The sequence below is a fragment of the Sceloporus occidentalis genome, unplaced genomic scaffold, assembly GCF_023333645.1.
Source record: "Sceloporus occidentalis isolate IW3139 unplaced genomic scaffold, rSceOcc1.0.p SCAF_5, whole genome shotgun sequence".
NCBI lineage: Eukaryota > Metazoa > Chordata > Lepidosauria > Squamata > Phrynosomatidae > Sceloporus > Sceloporus occidentalis.
Genome location: NW_028316985.1, coordinates 178,926,410 through 178,944,596, shown reverse-complemented (window position 1 = coordinate 178,944,596; position 18,187 = coordinate 178,926,410). Strand labels below are relative to the sequence as shown.

Here is an 18,187-nt window from a genome sequence, read left to right as displayed (position 1 = left end):
CTTTGAAATGTGGCTCAGCGGACTGAAGCAATGGAAACTGGTAACCAGACCTGTACTCTGGAATTTAAACTCTGACATACACTGCGCTCCAGCTATTTCAGTTTGGACTGCAGCTGCTGGTATACGTGACAAATTGCTACCAAAAAAGATTCCTACATTTAATGGGGAATGTGTAGTCTTCCAGGTACTGGTAGGTTGCAATTCCCATCAGCCCTAGCCATTGGCTATGCTGACTGGAGTTTATAGTAGTGGCAGCTGGTGCACATCTGGAGTCAATTGCTGCCCCATCTTTATTACACACAGAAATCTAGGATCTTGAAGAGAAGCCTAGGCTAGAAAATCTTTTCCCAGCATTTTTCCTTCCATGCGTAAGAACGCTTTGTATGAATTGCTGTTGCGTTTCTCCAAGTCATTTTTGATTTACAGAGACCCAAAGGTGAATCTATTGTAGGGTTTTCTTGACAACTTTCTTCAGAGGGGGATTGCCACTGCCATCCTCTGAGGCTGAGAGCATGTGACTTGCCCAAGGCCACCCACTTTCTGTGGCTGAGCAGGGAACTGATCCCTGAACTCCAGAGTTGTGGTCCAGCTCTCAAACCACTACACCACACTGGCTCTTTCTGTATGAATTGCATCCACTCAAATAAATATTGTTTTCGGAGGTATCTAATACACTGGTCAAGAGATAGAAGAGAAAGATGTCTCTGAACAATCTTCTTAATTCATCTCCTCCATCCCATCCTTTAGATGGCCAGCAGGCCTAGGCTTCCTCCCAAGCCGGGAGGAGGAGGAGGAGGACAAGGTTTAAAAATGTAGGACCTTTTTTTAAATTTCCTGGCCAGGACATTTTTTTAAAAAAAAGTCCTACATTTTCAAACCTTGTCCTACATTTATCCCGGTTTGGAGGTCTTCAGGTATGGCAACCCTAGACTTGCCCAAGGGTCACCCAGTGGGTTTCAGGGACAAAGCCGGGATTCAAACCCTGGTCTCCAGAGTCCTAATCCAACACTCAAACCATTACGCCACAATGGCTTACTTTGCCCCTTTAACTTTGGGGTTTTCTTTCCTCCTCCTCCTCCCACTCCCACAGTATTTTGTCTTTTCTTCCATACAGGTTATCTGGTGTTGTATGTTGTGTTGTGTTGTGTACTTTCAAGTAGAGACTCCAAGGCGTTCTTGGAAACATGGGGTGTACTTGGAAAGATCACATTTGCCACCAAGGAGGTTTGCCACCATTGCCTTTCCCTGAGACTGAGAGAGTGTGACTTGCCCAAGGTCACCTACTGGGTTTACATGGCTGAGTGGGGATTCAAACCCTGGTCTCCAGAGCCAAAGTCCAACACTCAAACCACTACTGACTTTATATTTACATTCTTCTTGTTGTCATGTGCCTTCAAGTTGTTTCTGACTTATGGCGACCCTAAGGCTGAGGTTTTCTTGCCATATCTCTTCATAAGGAATTTGGCATTGCCACTCCCTGAGGCTGAGAGAGTGTGACTTGCCCAGGCTCAGGGTGAGCGGATATCCTAACTGCAAAGGATGACGAGGCACCACAAAATGTAGGACAAACATGGAGGCTATGACCAAAGAAAAGCTAAAAACATATATAAATATAAATCCATTTCATGTGGTCTGTTTATATGGAGAGTTTTATCTGTCAGCTACATATGTGAGCTTTGTTATAAAATAAGAAACATGCCAACAAAACCCATTATAGGTTTGCCTTAGGATGGCCAATCGGCCATAGGTCAGAAACGACTGCCATGCAGGAAATCCAAATCAAAGCATCCCCATTGACAGATGGCCATCCAGCCTCTGTTTAAAGACCTCCAGCTCTTCTAGAACATGGTCACATAGCCCGAAAAACCCACAAAAATCTATCTATGAAGATAGTAGATCAGCAGTAAGGAGATTTTGTAGAAACGAACAATTCCCCTCCCCAGTTCTCCAGTCTGTGTTTTTACTAAACTGTATAGCCGCATTCCTATTTATTTATTTCGTTTGTATGTCACCTTTCTCCTAGGAGGTACCCAAGGCGATTCATATCTTGGTAGCCAAGATGGGAAAGATCAATTTTGTCACCAAGGTAACTGAGACCTGTATCAGGTTAGTGCCCTCATCCACCATTAAATTGCAGACGATTGTTGTTTTATTGTGGACCAACATGCTGTTGAACAGCACAGCCACTAGGCTGAGAAGGGGCGCGGGGGCCGCTTGGCATCGCGGTGATTGCCGCGGTGCCAAGCGGCCTCCTCCTCCTCCCCAGCCTCACGGAGGCCTTGGAGGACCCTGCGATTGCGGAGCCGCCTCCAAGGCCTCGCTGTGGCCTGGGAGGGAGCGTCTCTGCAGCCGGAGCTCCGACCACGGAGAGCGCTCCCAGGCGTCAGCGAGGCCTTGGAGGACCCCGCAGCGGATGCGGAGGTGGCCGCGGGTGGTGCCGTCCCGGTCTTGGCGCCAAACCGGACCGGGATGGCACTGCCCAAAGCGGGATTGCCCCTACAGGCGGGATATGGCATCCCTAGGCAAGTCACACTCTCTCAGCCTCAGAGGAGCGCAACGGCCACCCACTTCTGAAGGAAACTTTGCCAAGAACGTGTTGGAACAGTAACAAGCTCTATACTTGAGCCATTATAGGGCAAATGACCATTGTATGGTTAATGGAGAGCTACTGAGGACACAGATGGCCCTCAGCTGCATATGTGCAGCTCTAGTCAACTTTTGAGCCTTAATAAGGCTAGCTTTAGTTGTGAGCTTCTGTTGTGTTATGTGTTTCAATACAGTTTGTATTATTCCCTTGCCATTTCTCCTATGCTTTATGTTGTATCCTCTCTCTGTGTGTATTTCTAATATAATAAACAAAATTTTATTTCTATACCGCTGTTCCAAGGATCACAGCGGAGTACAACAAGGATAAAAACAGATAAAGCCATCACAATCCCATACCCCAACAGTATTACAAAATAACAATGAAAACAATTACAAAGAACAACATCCATACAAGTGGCTGTGTAGAATGGAATACAGCAAAGCATTGTGAGGGGGAAAAGCATAACAACAAGGCTGATGGGGGGAAAGCCTGGCGGAATAAGTAAGTCTTCAGGTCCTTCTTGGAGACCTCAAGGGAGGTGGAAGTACGGAGCTCATTGGGGAGGGAGTTCCAGAGCTGTGGGGCTGCCAAGAAAAGGCCCTCCGAGATGAAACCTAGTCTGAAATCTAGTCTGGAACTCTTAAGAGATGTCTCTCAGAGATTCTATGGGGAGAGGCGGTCCTCCAAGTACCCTGGGCCCAAGCCATTGGTTTGGTTTACCTTTGGTATATACATTGTTTGTTACCCTTGTAAACAAATATATACCAAAAGCTTATTTATAGTAGTACCCTTTGTCTTTTGGGTGCTTTCAAATCTGTTGTTTCAGCAGGCAGGGAACCCAGTGGCCTAGTCACACTCTCTCAGCCTCAGGGAGGAGGGCCATGGCCAAGCCAGCTCTGAAGAACCCCTGATGGCAGGGCGGCCATTCAGTGGGGAAGGGCTTGGTAAAGACCAAGGGAGGAGGAGGAGGAGGAGGAGGAGAAGCCCCGCCATTAAAGCAGCAGCAGCAGCAGCAGCAGCCCTTCCTCCCCGCCTGGCTCCTCCCAGGACAGGGCAGGGCCCCTATAAAGCCTCCGAAGGGCCCTCTTCCCGGCCCTGGCTCTCCGGAGGAGGAGGAGGAGGAGGAGGAGGCCATGGCTGCTGCTGCGGGCGAAGCCTCGGAGGCGGCGGGCGAAGGGGCCCAGCAGCAGCAGCAGCAGCAGCAGCAGCAGGGCAGCGCTCTCCCTCCGCAGCCCCTTCCTCCTCCGCTGGCGGCTCCGGGGGGCTTCTGGGCGGCCCTGCTGGTGGCCCTGGTGGCAGCCCTGGTGGCCTGGCTCTGGTACGGGCGCCGAGACGGAGAGAAGAAGGAGGACGGAGGACAGAGGGAAGAAGGGGCTCCTTCTGGGGCCCGAGAGGCAGACGGAGGTACGCCGCCCAGGGAAGAGGGTCTGTCGGGGGCCCTGAGGGCAAGGTTTCCTCGGAGGGGGCCCTCCTCTGAGGCTGAGAGAGTGTGACTCCTCCAAGGTTTGACATGGCCCTCCTCTCTGAGGCTGAGAGAGTGTGACTAGGCCACTGGGTTTGCTATCATGGGGTTTTCTTGGAAAAGTTTCTTTAGAAATAACAACAACAACAACAACATGTGTTTGTATCCCGCCTCTCCCTGTACTGTATTGGAATGGCCATGGCCCTCCTCTGAGGCTGAGAGAGTGTGACTAGACCACAATGTTTCCCGTCATGGGTTTTCCTTGGCTGCTCATGACCTCTGAGGCTCAGAGAGTGTGACTCACTCGTGGGTTTCCATGCTGGAGCCCTGGTCCCCAGAGACCTCAGTCCACTACAGCCACAATGTCTCTGGAAAGGCAGCACATCCACACTGGAGAAATAATGCAGTTTGATACCATTTTAAAGTGTGGTGTGTAGCCTGGCGTAGTGGTTTTGAGCTTTGGACTAGAATTCTGGAGACCCGGGTTCGAGTCCCCTCTCGGCCAGGCAAAGCCATTGGGTGACCTTGGGCAAGTCACACTCTCTCAGCCTCAGAAGATGGCAATGGCAAACCTTCAAAGGAAACCCCATGGTAGAGTCCTCTTAGGGTCACTGTAAGTGAGGAACAGCTTGGAGGCACTCGACAGAAGCGGGGCCTTGCCTATGGAGTCCCGGGATGTGTAGTTCTGCGAGGGTTTCAGCCTTGCCTGCCGAGAGAGTGCTATGAATCCCGGGATTCTGTGGGATGTGACAGAGGTGTCAGAACTGCATTGTTTCAATAGTGTCGATGCCCCATCAGAGTGCCAATGTAGTGTTGTGCTTTGAAGGTTGGACTGTAACTGGACAACAGGCAGAATTCAAAGATATAGCCGTGTTAGTCTAGAGACTCAGTAGGTAGAGAGATCTCGCAGCACCTTTGAGACTCACCGAAAGGAAGAAGTTGGCAGCCTGGGCTTTCCTAGACTTCAGTCTTCTTCCTCAGATGCGTCTGAACAAGGTTCAAATCCCCTGCTCTGCCATTGAAACCCATTGGGTGACTTTGGGTGGGTGAGAGACCCACGAAGATTACATTATTATTTTTGTGGTGGTTTGATACATTCTTTATTTAAAAAAAGTGAAATCTACATTAAGAACACATTATACCCACAATTTCCTTTTTCTTATATAATTTCAAAGAAAATAGCAGCTGCAATTGCTATTGCTAATATCAAAGAAATTACAGCAACTGTAATTCCAGTATTGAATGTCTGCAGTTACTTCTGCTTCCTTCTACTTTATCATTAAGTTTGATAGCTTAATCTATTGTTATCTATTATTATCCTTCTCTCACTCCATTACATCTGTCTTCCTCTATGTCACTTAATCTGTATATTCTGCCTTTAATAGTTGAACTTTATCGCCTCTTAATAACCATTCAATAAATACAGAAAAACCAGAGTACATAGACTGAGAAGGTCCAGCTTTATCAGCCATTGCTGTGTTGTGGGTCCTTCTTGATCCTTCCACTTTTTCCCATGTCCTTGGTTGTTGTGGTTGTGTGCCTCCAAGTTGTGTTTAGGGTGACCAGAAGTCATAACCGCAAAGGAGGACAAGGCACCGCAAAATGTAGGAGATTCCAGAAAAATGTAAGGCCTTGCCAAATAAATGCTGAAACCATTCTTATAAATATCACTTCATGCTTCTTAGTTATGTTCAAAACGGAGGACGTTTTGAAACCCCTCCCGGACAGAAGGTTGAAATGGAGGACATGTCCTGGAAAAGGAGGATGTCTGGTCACTGTCTTTTCACAATTTGCTTAATCCCTTTTCTTTTTCATCTGGCTTCTTTTCTTCCTTAAAACACATTGCTGTACAATTTAGGGGCATACAAGCTTTATTTAAAAAGGTATGCTGACTTTTACAGGTGTTTGGCATCCTTAAATCCACAAATGACCTCAGATTTGTTCCGTCATGTACAGCTTTTTCAGAATTTGCTTTGACGTTTCTGTGTGACTGAATATGTGACTGGATTAAATGATCTGTGTCAAGTAAGAAGTTAAAATCTTCTAATAGACTTTCAAAGCACTTTAATTCATTGATGTGTGAGACACAAGGATCCATTCAAAAGTACTAAAGGAAATTGCACTGGAACATCCCTGTAACAACGAAATACACACACACACACACACACACAAAATTTGTGAAAGAACTGTGTGTGATATGACATTTCCCCCCCCTAATTAAACACCCCAAAATGCATTAAAAACAGTTGCAATAATTGTGCTGCCACTCTTCCCACGCCTTCAGCACACTTTCTTCCTTTAATTCCTGACGCTCCACTCCTTTGCTGAAGGGTTTTTGTCTAGAGCCTTATTCCTGTGAAGAGTACATGATGGAGGGAAAGGGGTGTGCCCTCACATTTTTGCATTGCTTTCTCATTTCATTTTCACCCCACCCTCACTGTGCTATTTGGAGAGGATCCATTAGAGTATCAGTGCTTTAGAAACCTGCAATAGATATTTAGTAGATTGCAGCTTTCACCAATATGCAAGGTGCGTGTGTGTGTGTGTGTGTTACATGATTTTCCTTTGTGATTATGGTTGTTGACCTGAAGAAATAAAGGAAGAATAGCACCTGATTTTTCAACAGATTGGTGTCAGTGTGTGAAAATATCTAGGGTCACAGAGCTGGAAGGGATCCCAAAGATCATATAGTCCAGTCCCCTGCCAGTGCAAGAATTCACAGCTAAACCACTCCTCTGAGAGGTATATTATTATATCCAATATTATATTAATTATATTATATCCAATCTCTCTTTAAAGAGAGTCCATTGCCCCGCTTGTGTTTTCCTGGAGGACCAACACAAGAAACAGAGCTGGCTGAGGGCACCCATCTCACCAAATTCTTTTCACATCTGACTAGAGCTTGGAAAAAATTAGTATTTGGGCTACATCTCCAAAATCCCAGGATTTGGGGAGCTGTCGTTTTAGAATGAGGGAGAGAACTTAACTAGTTCAAGAAAACTACCCACCTGGAAATTTTCTTTTGTAAGCTCCATGAAAAGATTACACTTGGATATCTCCTATTCATTTCAGTTAGATGTGCTGAGGAGAACTTTCCAGTGAACTATACCCTGAAACTGTGTAAGAACTAAATGTAACTAAAAGTCATCTGTTCAGGGGGCTCTTGCCATTCTCAGTTGAATTGCACCTTCAGTTCTTAACATTACTCTGCAGGAAAAGCAGAAGAATCCATGGATTTTTCCTGACATTTTTTTCTAATTAATTTTTATTGAGTTATTACAATAAAACACACAAAGTCTGACAACATTTAAAATGATTGAATGTAGTGATTAAAGCCTAAGAACCCTAAAGGCACTAGATCCCATCTGATCTTGGAAGTTAAGCAGGGTCGGTCCTGGTTAGTACTTAGATGGAAGATAGCCAGGGAATACCAGATGGTATATATTTCAGAGGAAGGAACTGTCAAAATTGTTTCTGAGGATGCCTTGCCTAAGAAAACTCCACAACTTGAAGGGACACACACACACACAACTCATCCAAGCTCAGCATCTGAAAAAAAACTTCTGCAAGCAGGTGTCCCTACTCCCTGGCAACGGATTGACTTAGGTCCAAAACACACTGCAGAAATAATTTAGTTTGAGTCTGCTTTAACTGCCCTGTCTCAGTGCTAGGGCATCCTGGGAACTGTAGTTTATTGTGGCATCAGAGTGCTCTGGCAGAGAAGGCCGAATGTCTAATAAAACTACAGTTCCCAGAACTCGCTAGCATTGAGCCCGGGCAGTTAAAGTGGTCTCAAACTGGATTATTTCTGCAGTGTGTTTTGGACCTCTGTCATATTTATAGTAGGCCCATTATAATTAACAGGACTTACAGTCGGCCCTCCGTATCCATGGATTTTTTTTTATCCACGGATTCAAGCATCCATGGCTTGCAAATATTTAAAATATATATCAATAATCAAACCTTTATTTTGCCAGATTAGATAAGGGACACCATTTCACTGCTCCATTATATTTCATGGGACTTGAGCATCCACCGATTTTGATATCCACAGCAGATCCTGGAACCAAACTCCAGTGGATACCAAGAGCCCACTGTACCTAACAGTTTGCTTCCTTTTTGTGACACCAAAAAGCTCTGTTGCCTGACACCGCTGCCTCACTTCCCAGTAAGAGGACTTGATCTAGCTTCCTTGCATGCAGTAAAAACCCATCTATATTAATATTTGATGTTATGCAAGCCCTGGTCAGCAGAGAAAATCCTCTTTTACCCTGGGAGATTGGAGTGGACTGCTCAGTCTGTCCAGAATATATATGCTGCCGTCATGTGCTGTACTCAGAGTCATTCTAATATCCTCCAGGCTATGGCTCTGTATCCCATGCATGTGAACTGTTTACTGTTTTTCATGTGCAAACATGCTCATAGCCTCGGAGGGAGACAGTGGAGACAACGGAAGGTAAACAACCTATGAGAAAAGAAGCAATGTCCATACATGTTATGAAGCTGTCGATAGAGCTGATCTTTTCCCTCTGCACTATGTTTGCTTGCAAGAATAGCAAAAAAGGAGCTACGGTCAGAGTACAGTGTCTGAAACCTCTTGGCTTTTTGTGAGCCTGTTAAGTGACTTCTCAGCATTGCCTTCTGCTGCTCTAAAAGGGCAGGCATAAGAATTTCATTAGTGGTTGTGTGACCTTTGCATTGCCCTGATCCCATCAGGCAGAGATCTTGTCAAGTCAGTCCTGCTTCTCCCATGGGAATCCTTTCCTAAGGGCTGGCTTTTTGCTAGCCTTGCAGACGGTTATGGCCATCAACTATTTTTAGCATCCATGTAGGAATGGTATGCTAGTCTCCATGCACATTCATAGCAGAGGAGAACAAAATCTTTGTTGTAAAAGCTAAAGGGGACCAAACAATAAAAGGCAGGCATGCTTGGGGAAATTTGCTGCAACTTCAAAAATATTTTTTTGAAGTTTTGATAAATTATTGTATGACAAAATAAACTTGCCTCCAGTGTTTCTGATACTAAGAGGAAGAGCAGAAGGAGGATATTTAGTTATATCCTGCCTTTTTCCCTGTTAGGGATTCAAGGTCACTTACAAGAATTAAAACAAAGGGTCCATACAGACAAGCCAAAATAAAGCTGCTTTGGGTCACTTTGGAGGTATGCTGTTTAAATGACACACACATCTTAAGAGGCCAGAAGCTGCACCAAAGCTATGCTCCAGTCCTTAGGACTGGAGCGTGGCTTTGGCCCAGCTTCTGGCCTTTTAGGATACATGCATCATTTAAACAGCACACCTCCAAAGTGATCTGAAGTAGCTTTATTTTGGCTTGTCTGTACGGGCTCAAACTTAGTTTAAAAATTCACAGCATACAAAAGATTAAAAGCAATTAAATCATGAGAAAATTATAACCAGTGAAAAACATAGACCATTAAAAACAACAGCAAGTAAAAGTCCATTATATTATACAAGGCCTGTTTTCCCTTTTTAAAAATATTATTAAAAGCTCCTGGAATAAAGAGGGTTTTTACTTGTTTGTGGAAAGAGTATAGCCTCTCTTGGGGGAAAAAACAGCACTTGAGGGCAACCCCTGAGAAGGTCCTCTCCTGTGTTCCTATGAGATTTAACTTTGAGTTTGGAGTGAAAGAGAGAAAGGACTTCCCCAAAAATCTGAAAGCAGGCAGATTCATATGGGAGAATATGAGTCTTCAAATAAGTGGGACCTGAGCCATATAGGGGTTTATAGTTTATCACCTGCAACCTTTACACCTGTTGCAACAAGGGCGTTGTGTGCTTCCTGTAGTCATCTCCAGCTAACTACCTGGTTGCAATTATTTGGACCAGCTGATAATGAAAGAAAAGAAAGGGTGGAATTTAATGATAAATTTTTGGAGACTTTGGCCACTGTAAAAAGAAAGGTATGAGTAAAAATCTCTCATTGGACCATTTCAATCAAAGTCAAATCACATTCTGTCTTGGCTGTAGCTTTGAGAAAAATCTGGAATCTAGACATAGTGGCGGCAGCCCTTCATTGGGTGTGATTCAAGATACGGTGCAACAGAGCAGCTCCCCAAGGTTTGTTGCCCTTGCCAGGGTCCTTCTGTAGCTTTCTTGCTAAATATGTCGGTTTCTCTCCTGCACAGCTTTAGTCAGATCAGGTAAACACTTGTGCAATTGGTATGACTTGCTCATTAAGGTTAAGTTAAATATACCTTTCTTTTGATAATTTGGGAATAACTTTAATCCCTCCTGTAAGCATTTTAAAATTATTTATGCTTGAATTTACAAGGTTTTCTAGTGATAGGCTGCTGGAGGCTAGAAAGAGATATGGAGAGTTTGATGATTTCCTGATGAGGGGAGAATAGTTTGGGACAGGTCCAACTTCCTTGCTATATTTCTTATTGTTCTATTGCATGAATTAAGATACAAGTGAGTATTGTGGCTTGTGGTCTTCTTGGCTAACTATTTTTTTTCCTGTTTAGAACCAAATCAGAGAAGCTATGAAAGTCTCACACCTGAAACAAAGCAAACAGATGTCTCCAGTCCTCAAGAGCCAGTGGGAAACCAGTTGGCTCCTTCAGGAGAACATTGTGCCCCCAGTGTCCCTAATGAGTCACCAGAAAGAAAGCCATCAGTCAAGGAGCCCACAACCCCCTTAATGAACTACAAGGAATATTTGAGAACTGAAGTGTTCACTTTTCCCACAGTAACATCTGAACCATCACCAAATCAAGAATCTGAAATGCATGGGGTCACCTCTATGGAAGCAGGCGCCTCTAGCGAGAAGCTTGAGGAGAGATGCAAGGAGCAACTGCGTCACTCCGTTGACCGTGAGGAATGGGAGATTGTCCCTGAGCATTCAGAATGGGGCAGTGCTGCAAGGAAGAGCAGTGTGGACGATGCCAGCAGCAAAGACCTAGATCTAGCAAAGAGGGTTGCTGCAGTGTCTCCAATGCCTCAGACTGTCCATGTGACGTTCCGTGTGCACTACATCACCCACTCAGAAGCCCAGCTGATTGCTGTCACAGGTGACCACGAGTGTCTAGGCCAGTGGCACCATTATGTACCCCTCAGGTGTGACAAGGATGGGTTTTGGTCAGACTCTGTCGTCTTACCTGTCGATACCCAGATTGAGTGGAAGTTCATAGTAGTGGAGAATGGGAAGGTCAGGCGATGGGAAGAATGTGACAATCGAACCCTTACGACTGAACATGAAGATCGGGTGGCCCATAAATGGTGGGGATATCATTGAACGGGAGCTCTGGTTCTGGTTCTGTTCCATTTCTTCATAGGAGTTACACACACACCCTTTAGCTTACCTTAGTGTCTCTCTGCTGCATGTTTGCCAGCACTGCCTTAGATTAAAATCTCTCTCTCCTGCTAGTGCCAGCTTTAAGACATGAGGATACTTTTCAAAATAAATCAGACCAAAGCCTTCCTAGTGGAAAATATGTCCATAGGGCTTTCTAGTGGGCAAGCTTTTAACAGTTTCCTCCTTGAAAGCTTTAAACTCTATGCATTTGATTTTATTGTGGGAGGAGATAGGAGCAAGGCTCATGAACAGTGGACTATAGAATGGGTGAAGTGTAATTCAGTTACACTGTAACTGTCTGTTACAATGCTCTTAACGGATGATTTCATAAGAAAGCAATAAAGATGATTTTAGACTGATGACTGTCCTTTATATTTCCAGATGTAAAGCTGTCTTGGCATTTTTGTCAATTGTAATTAAACTAAAAGCCTTGGCTTGTTGCCAGCAGGGTTCCCATGGAAATTATTGTTTAGCACAAATGCACACAGTATACCTACTTTGGACATAAAACAAGTGTACAAATTACTGTCCATTGAAAGGAGTGGACAGTAATTGATCTCAGCAGTAGAGAACATAGAAGTTCCCTGAAACCTAGGGATAATTTTTGCCTGACAACCACTGCAAGTCAGAATTGCTGAGGGGTAGGGAATTTGTAACTGTCTAAACGCTGTTGCACTGAATTTCCCATCATGTCTCACTACTGATTATGCTGGCTAGGGCTGGTGGGAGCGGTAATCCAATATCTGGAGGGCCACACATTCTTGACTTCTTGAATAAATGGTAGTGGATTAGCTGGGTTAATATTCTTGGACTTTTATTAATATTCTTGGCAACTTTTTGGACTGCAATTCCCATAATTCCTTAACATTGCTATGCTGGCTAGGGTGATTGGGAGTTATAAGTGGCAGGCTTTGTTTGAGCCATCAAACTGGTAGGGGCTGTCATCTTGGAAAGACTGGCCTTTCTTCTCCTCCATTGGTCTCATGGCTTCATACAGACGAGTATGACACCGTAAGCCAGTGATGGTGAACCTTTTAGGGACTGGGTGCCCAAACTAAAAGACCTTCCTGCACCGGGTGTTACTTGGTGCCAGGGGCAGGGCTTAGAGGGGGGGAAGAGGAGGACTTCCAGAGCGGGACTTCCACCCTTCAGGGGCAGAACTTCTGCCCTCCGGGTGTGGGACTTCCAGGGTGGGACTTCCCCTGCCCTCCCAGGCCTTCAGCTGTCTCTCTGGAGGCAGCTGAAGGCTTGGGATGGCTGGGAAAGAGGAGCAACAGGCATGCACCTGTTCCTCTCCCACGCTCTCCGCGTGCCACGAAAAACTGCTTTGTGTGCCATACGTTTGCCACCATGGCCTTATGCCCTATGATCATGAAGTGTGGTAATAAACTGTTGCTTGTAGCTTTGTTAATACATGAAGAACAAAACTTATTAGTTATCTGAGTTGAAGCCAGTTCTGTTTTTAAAATACTAAAAGACCGCAGAGACATAACTGAAAGCAATTTCTGCATGTGTACAAACTGTGGTGCTGTCAGACTATCAAGTGATAAGTTACAAAGGTTAAAGCAGTCTTAACAGAGGCTTTTAAGTTTTGCAGATGGATTTAAAGGCATGTTGGAGGCCTGTCTGAGAGGATTAGTTGCATTATTTAGCTGATTCAGATGTTCACCATTGGAAAGCCACTTACCCTTCACTAGAATAGCTCAGTGCCTGCTTCTGGGGAGTTCATTCTTGCGTTGGAAGCATAATCTCAATTTGTACAGCATTATTTAGCAGATATCATCTGGGACCCACAGCACAGAAGTTCAAGAGAAATCCACGTGACACCTGTTTCAGAGCCTCAGGCAGTACATTTGACCCTTTGCGGCACACAAAGGCTATATAGCCTCTGATGGTCTGGCCAGAGTATACAAGTGAAAGAGATTGAGGTACAATGTCTATCAAACAACTTTGTGTTTTTGCTATCAGGAATGGGAAAATCTTGCTTATTATAAGCTTGTGCCTATGAGTAAAGACAGCAGACTCCAAACTTTCGACCTGCAAAGAAGCCGTTCCATGGGAACTGAATTTTAATGGCCAACTGTAATTTTTTGGCAAAATTGAGTACCAGAATTCACAAAACATATTTATCCTTGGCTGTCACTTATCAAAGAGTGTCAAAAGATTAAAAGGAAAAAGCATTAAGGTTTTTGTGAGAATGACTAGTACTCCCTATTGCTCAATTTATGGAGAATGCCATAGAGAGAGCCACTACAGTCAACTGTAGGTCAAGGACCTGCACTGCAGCTTAAAAAAAATGCTGCTTCACTGCCCAGTCATTCTTTAACCAGTGGAGTTGCATTATAACAGAATTAGCTTCCTCTCAAACAGAAAGGAGGTTGTTGAAATATGACTTTTTGAAGTCTTGATGCTTATAAGTGAAATTCAGATCCAGGCTGGAATATTGTGACTGGTCTCCATGACATGCCATTTTTCACATGCTTGTTAGGATACTTAAACTTGCTCATTCCTGTTGCAGTTCCTGGATGGAACCTAATGACTGATGCTGCCATATTTGTAATAGCTCACTAGACAGGTGAGAGGGGTTGTATATTTTAGAAAGTGTCCGTACTGATAACCTAACTTCAGCCTGTTGCAAGTACCTAGTTACACTTCACAGGGACATCTGGCTAGGGAGATAAAGGCTGGAGCAAATGGACACATTGATTTGATCTAGCACAGCAACTGATATGTTTCTAAGTTTGGCTGTGCATATGACATCTTGTTTTCAAAATGTTTTTTTAAAAATATTTTTGCATCCCAGTATTTTATGAATTCTGACTTATAAAGCTGCTTAACTTATTCACCAAGATTTGGGATAAGAATATTCTAGCCACTTTAAAAACCTTCAGGACAGCGGGGATATATCTCTGTAGGCTATAATAATATGATTGGGTGCTTAGCATGCCTGACATATGGATTTATTTTTAAACTACCCAGGATCTTTAACATATAAGGGGTGCTAGAGGCAGTAATGGGATGGGGGTAGGGCTCAAAAACAAGGCTGGGCATTTATTTAAGTTGGGAAAAAAGCCACCTGACAGAAATGTTCATTTGGTGAACGTGGCTAATTTAGAAGTTTATACCAGCAGGAATATGATTCCACTGATTTAGATACGGATTAGCAACTTACAATTGTGCCTGTTACCTGAATACAATGCACTGCCTCCTAAATGCTGGATATGTTTACTTTGGGTGTGGTATGTTACCACAGTGAGCGCACTCTGCTACCCTAAAAGAGTCCAAAGTCTGAATAAACATTGTGAATAGATGGTACCTTAAAGAACTGTAGCTTCATAAAAGAGGGAGAACAAAGCAAACCAATCTGTATTTTAAGTGTAGGGAGAAAGAAAGTTCTCGAGGAAAGTAAACAGGTCTTTTTGTCTATCAGCCTCACCATGGGCCAGGCTGGCTAGAGCTGATGGGAATTGGAGTCCAGCAACGTATGGATGGCCGCATGTTGCCCATCTTGTTCTGAACAGAACACAGAATCAAGTGGGACTGTGACCCACTGGCTCACAACCTCCAGCTATTTCATAGAATCATAGAATCACAGAGTTGGAAGAGACCGCAAGGGCCATCCAGTCCAACCCCCTGCCATGCAGGAACTCTCAATCAAAGCATCCCCAACAAATGGCCATCCAGCCTCTGCTTAAAGACCTCCAAGGAGGGAGACTCCACTACACTCCGAGGGAGTGTGTTCCACTGTTGGACAGCCCTTACTGTCAGGAAGTTCTTCCTAATGTTGAGGTGGAATCTCTTTTCCTGTAGCTTGCATCCATTGCTCTGGATCCTAGTCTCTGGAACAGCAGAAAACAAGCTAGTTCCCTTCTCAATGTGACATCCCTTCACGTATTTAAACAGGGCTATCATATCACCTTTTAACCTTCTCTTCTCCAGGCTAAACATCCCCAGCTCCTTAGGTCTTTCCTCATAGGACATGGTTTCCAGACCCTTCACCATTTTAGTCACCCTCCTTTGGACACGCTCAAGTTTTTCAACATCCTTTTTGAATTGTGGTGCCCAGAGCTGGACACAATATTCCAGGTGGGGCCTGACCAAAGCAGAATAGAGTGGCACTGTTAATTCCCTTGATCTAGACACTATACTACTATTGATGCAGCCTAAAATCGCATTGGCCTTGTTAGCTGTCGCATCGCACTCATGACTCATGTTCAATTTGTGGTCTACTTGGACTCCTAGATCCCTTTCATACATAAAAGGCTCGTTCAGCCAGGTGTCCCCCATCCTATATCTGTGCATTTTATTTTTCTGTCCTAAGTGCAGTACCTTATATTTCTCCCTGTTGAGGTTCAATTTGTTAGCTGTAGCCCACCTTTCTAGTTTATTCAGGTCATTTTGAATTTTGATCCTGTCCTCTGAGGTATTAGCTACTCCTCCTAATTTGGTGTCATCTCCAAATTTGATAAGTATGCCCCCATTTCTGTCATAGACGTCATTGATAAAGATGTTGAATAGCACTAGGCCCAGGACAGAGCCCTGTGGGACCTCACTGGTCACTTCTCTCCAGGATGAAAAGGAGCCATTGTTGAGCACCCTTGTGTTCGGCCAGTCAACCAATTACAAATCCATGTAACAGTTACGTTGTCTAACCCACATTTAACTAGCTTATTTGCAAGAATGTCATGGGAAACCTTGTCAAAGGCCTTACTGAAACCAAGATATACTATATCCACAGCATTCCCTTCATCTACTAAGCTGGTAATTTTATCAAAAAAAGAAATTAGATTTGTCTGGCATGACTTGTTTCTCTGAAACCCATGTTGACTTTTTTTGATTATGGCATTGCTTTCTAGATGTTCACAGACTCTCTGTTTAATGATCTGCTCTAGAATCTTTCCTGGTATAGATGTCAGGCTAACTGGGCGATAATTGTTGGGATCCTCTTTTTCCCCCTTTTTTGAAGATGGGGACAACGTTTGCCCTCCTCCAGTCTGCTGGGATTTCTCCTGTTCTCCAGGAGTTCTCAAAGATTATTGCCAATGGCTCCGATATTACATTTGCCAGTTCTTTTAATACCCTTGGATGTGGTTCATCTGGTCCTGGAGACTTATATTCATTTAGTTTAACCAGGTATTCCTGTATTAGCACCTTACTTATTCTGTCCTCTTCTGCTCCATTATCCTCAGGTTGCCCACCCTTTTCCTTTTCTGAGAAGACTGAGGCAAAGAAGGTGTTGAGTAATTCTGCCTTTTCTCTGCCCCCTGTTACCATTTTGCCATCTTCTCCACGCAGTGGCCCTACCATTTCCTTCTTCTTCCTTTTGCTGCAGACATATCCAAAAAATCCCTTTTTATTCTTTTTAACCTCTCTAGCAAGCCTGAGTTCATTCTGCACTTTAGCTTTTCTGACTGAATTCCTCTTTGGTCATTTCTCTGTTTTTCCATTTCTTATACATGTTCTGTTTAAAACTTAGCTCAGTTGAAAGTTCCTTAGTCATCCATCCTGGTTTCTTGAGACAGAGTACCCTAAATCCACTGTACAGCTACGGTATCCCCTCCTAACTTAGCAATGACATACAGCAAAGAAATAAGTCTGTATTTTACAGAGGGAGCTGCAGTAATGTATAATCCTGTAGAAAATGTACAAGGTAAACATCTCTACTTATTAACATAGCTTTCCCCACCCAACACTCCTTTCATTGGGAATTGTGGTGCTGGGGAATAAGGTCAATTCATTCCACAGCATCTGAAAGCCTACCATGTTCTACAGGCCAAGAAGTGGGTACAGTGGACCCTTGTTATACGCTGGGGTTTGGTTCCAAGATCCCCCGTGTATAACAAAATCCGTGTATGCTCAAGTCCCATTAAATATAATGACATAGCAAAATGGTGTCCCTTATAAAAAATGGAAAATCAAGGTTTGATATTTGAAATGTATACTTTTTGGGAACATTTTCAAACCGTGTATGCTTGAATCCGTGTATAAAAAATCCGTGTATAAGAAGGGCCGACTGTATTGTCCTACTTGACAATTTCTTGAGATGTACAGGTGAGTTGCTACTGACAATTGTTTCCAGATAAAGACTCCACATGCTGGTGGTCATCTAGAGAAGCAGCAACCAAGTAAGTAGCTTGCTTATTTTCTTGCAAGATTGCTACTGGGTTTCCTGGTATGAGAAATAACTTTGTTCTTATGTGAGTGCTACTATAAGGTCAAAATTTGACCATATGGAAAAGGACTTGTAAATGTTCAGAAAAGTTAGTGAAGAACGACTTAAAGAGAAATGAATACAGTGACACAACGAAGCTGTCCATAACTGGCTAGTGATAGGATGATGCTCTGTGGTCCATCACTGCTGAGTGATGGATGGTTTGAGCATGCCATTATAAACACTCTTCTTAATTGAGCTTTCCCAACTCTGCTCAGAAAGTAGCGGTTCCATCCACTGAGCACTGATTTGTGATTAGTATTGCTGCATTATGCCTGCCACAGCTGTATCTGTCCCATGCAAGGCTGAATATGGTATTCCTGGGCTAAATTTAAAGACACTGCAATGCTACAGACATTGCTGTGCCGTGCCTTACATTAACAGGATTAGATCATTAAATACATATGAGACTGATCTCTGATTAGTTATTCCAGGTTTTTTTAAAATAGTAAAATTAAAAAAACTCCCCAGATAATGCAAGCTAAGATATTGAAGAGTGTAGTACAACATCTCTCTTACAGGTTTACTTGTGACTGATTTGCATCCGTTTTTTGCTGATTTCTTCACTGAATACTTTTCTAGTCCAAGAGACAGATTACAAAACTATGTTAGC

At 43.8% G+C, this 18,187-nt stretch overlaps 1 protein-coding gene across 1 annotated transcript; it reads left to right on the top strand.

The window, feature by feature from the left end:
• The first annotated feature begins 3,664 nt into the window (after nucleotides 1-3,664).
• STBD1 (starch binding domain 1) lies at nucleotides 3,665-11,722 on the top strand. The gene is made up of 2 exons (XM_089526305.1): nucleotides 3,665-3,991; nucleotides 10,534-11,722. The coding sequence occupies exons 1-2, from the start codon at nucleotides 3,721-3,723 to the stop codon at nucleotides 11,301-11,303; spliced, it is 1,041 nt and encodes a 346-aa protein (XP_089382431.1). The 5' UTR covers nucleotides 3,665-3,720; the 3' UTR covers nucleotides 11,304-11,722.
• Nucleotides 11,723-18,187: the final 6,465 nt, after the last annotated feature.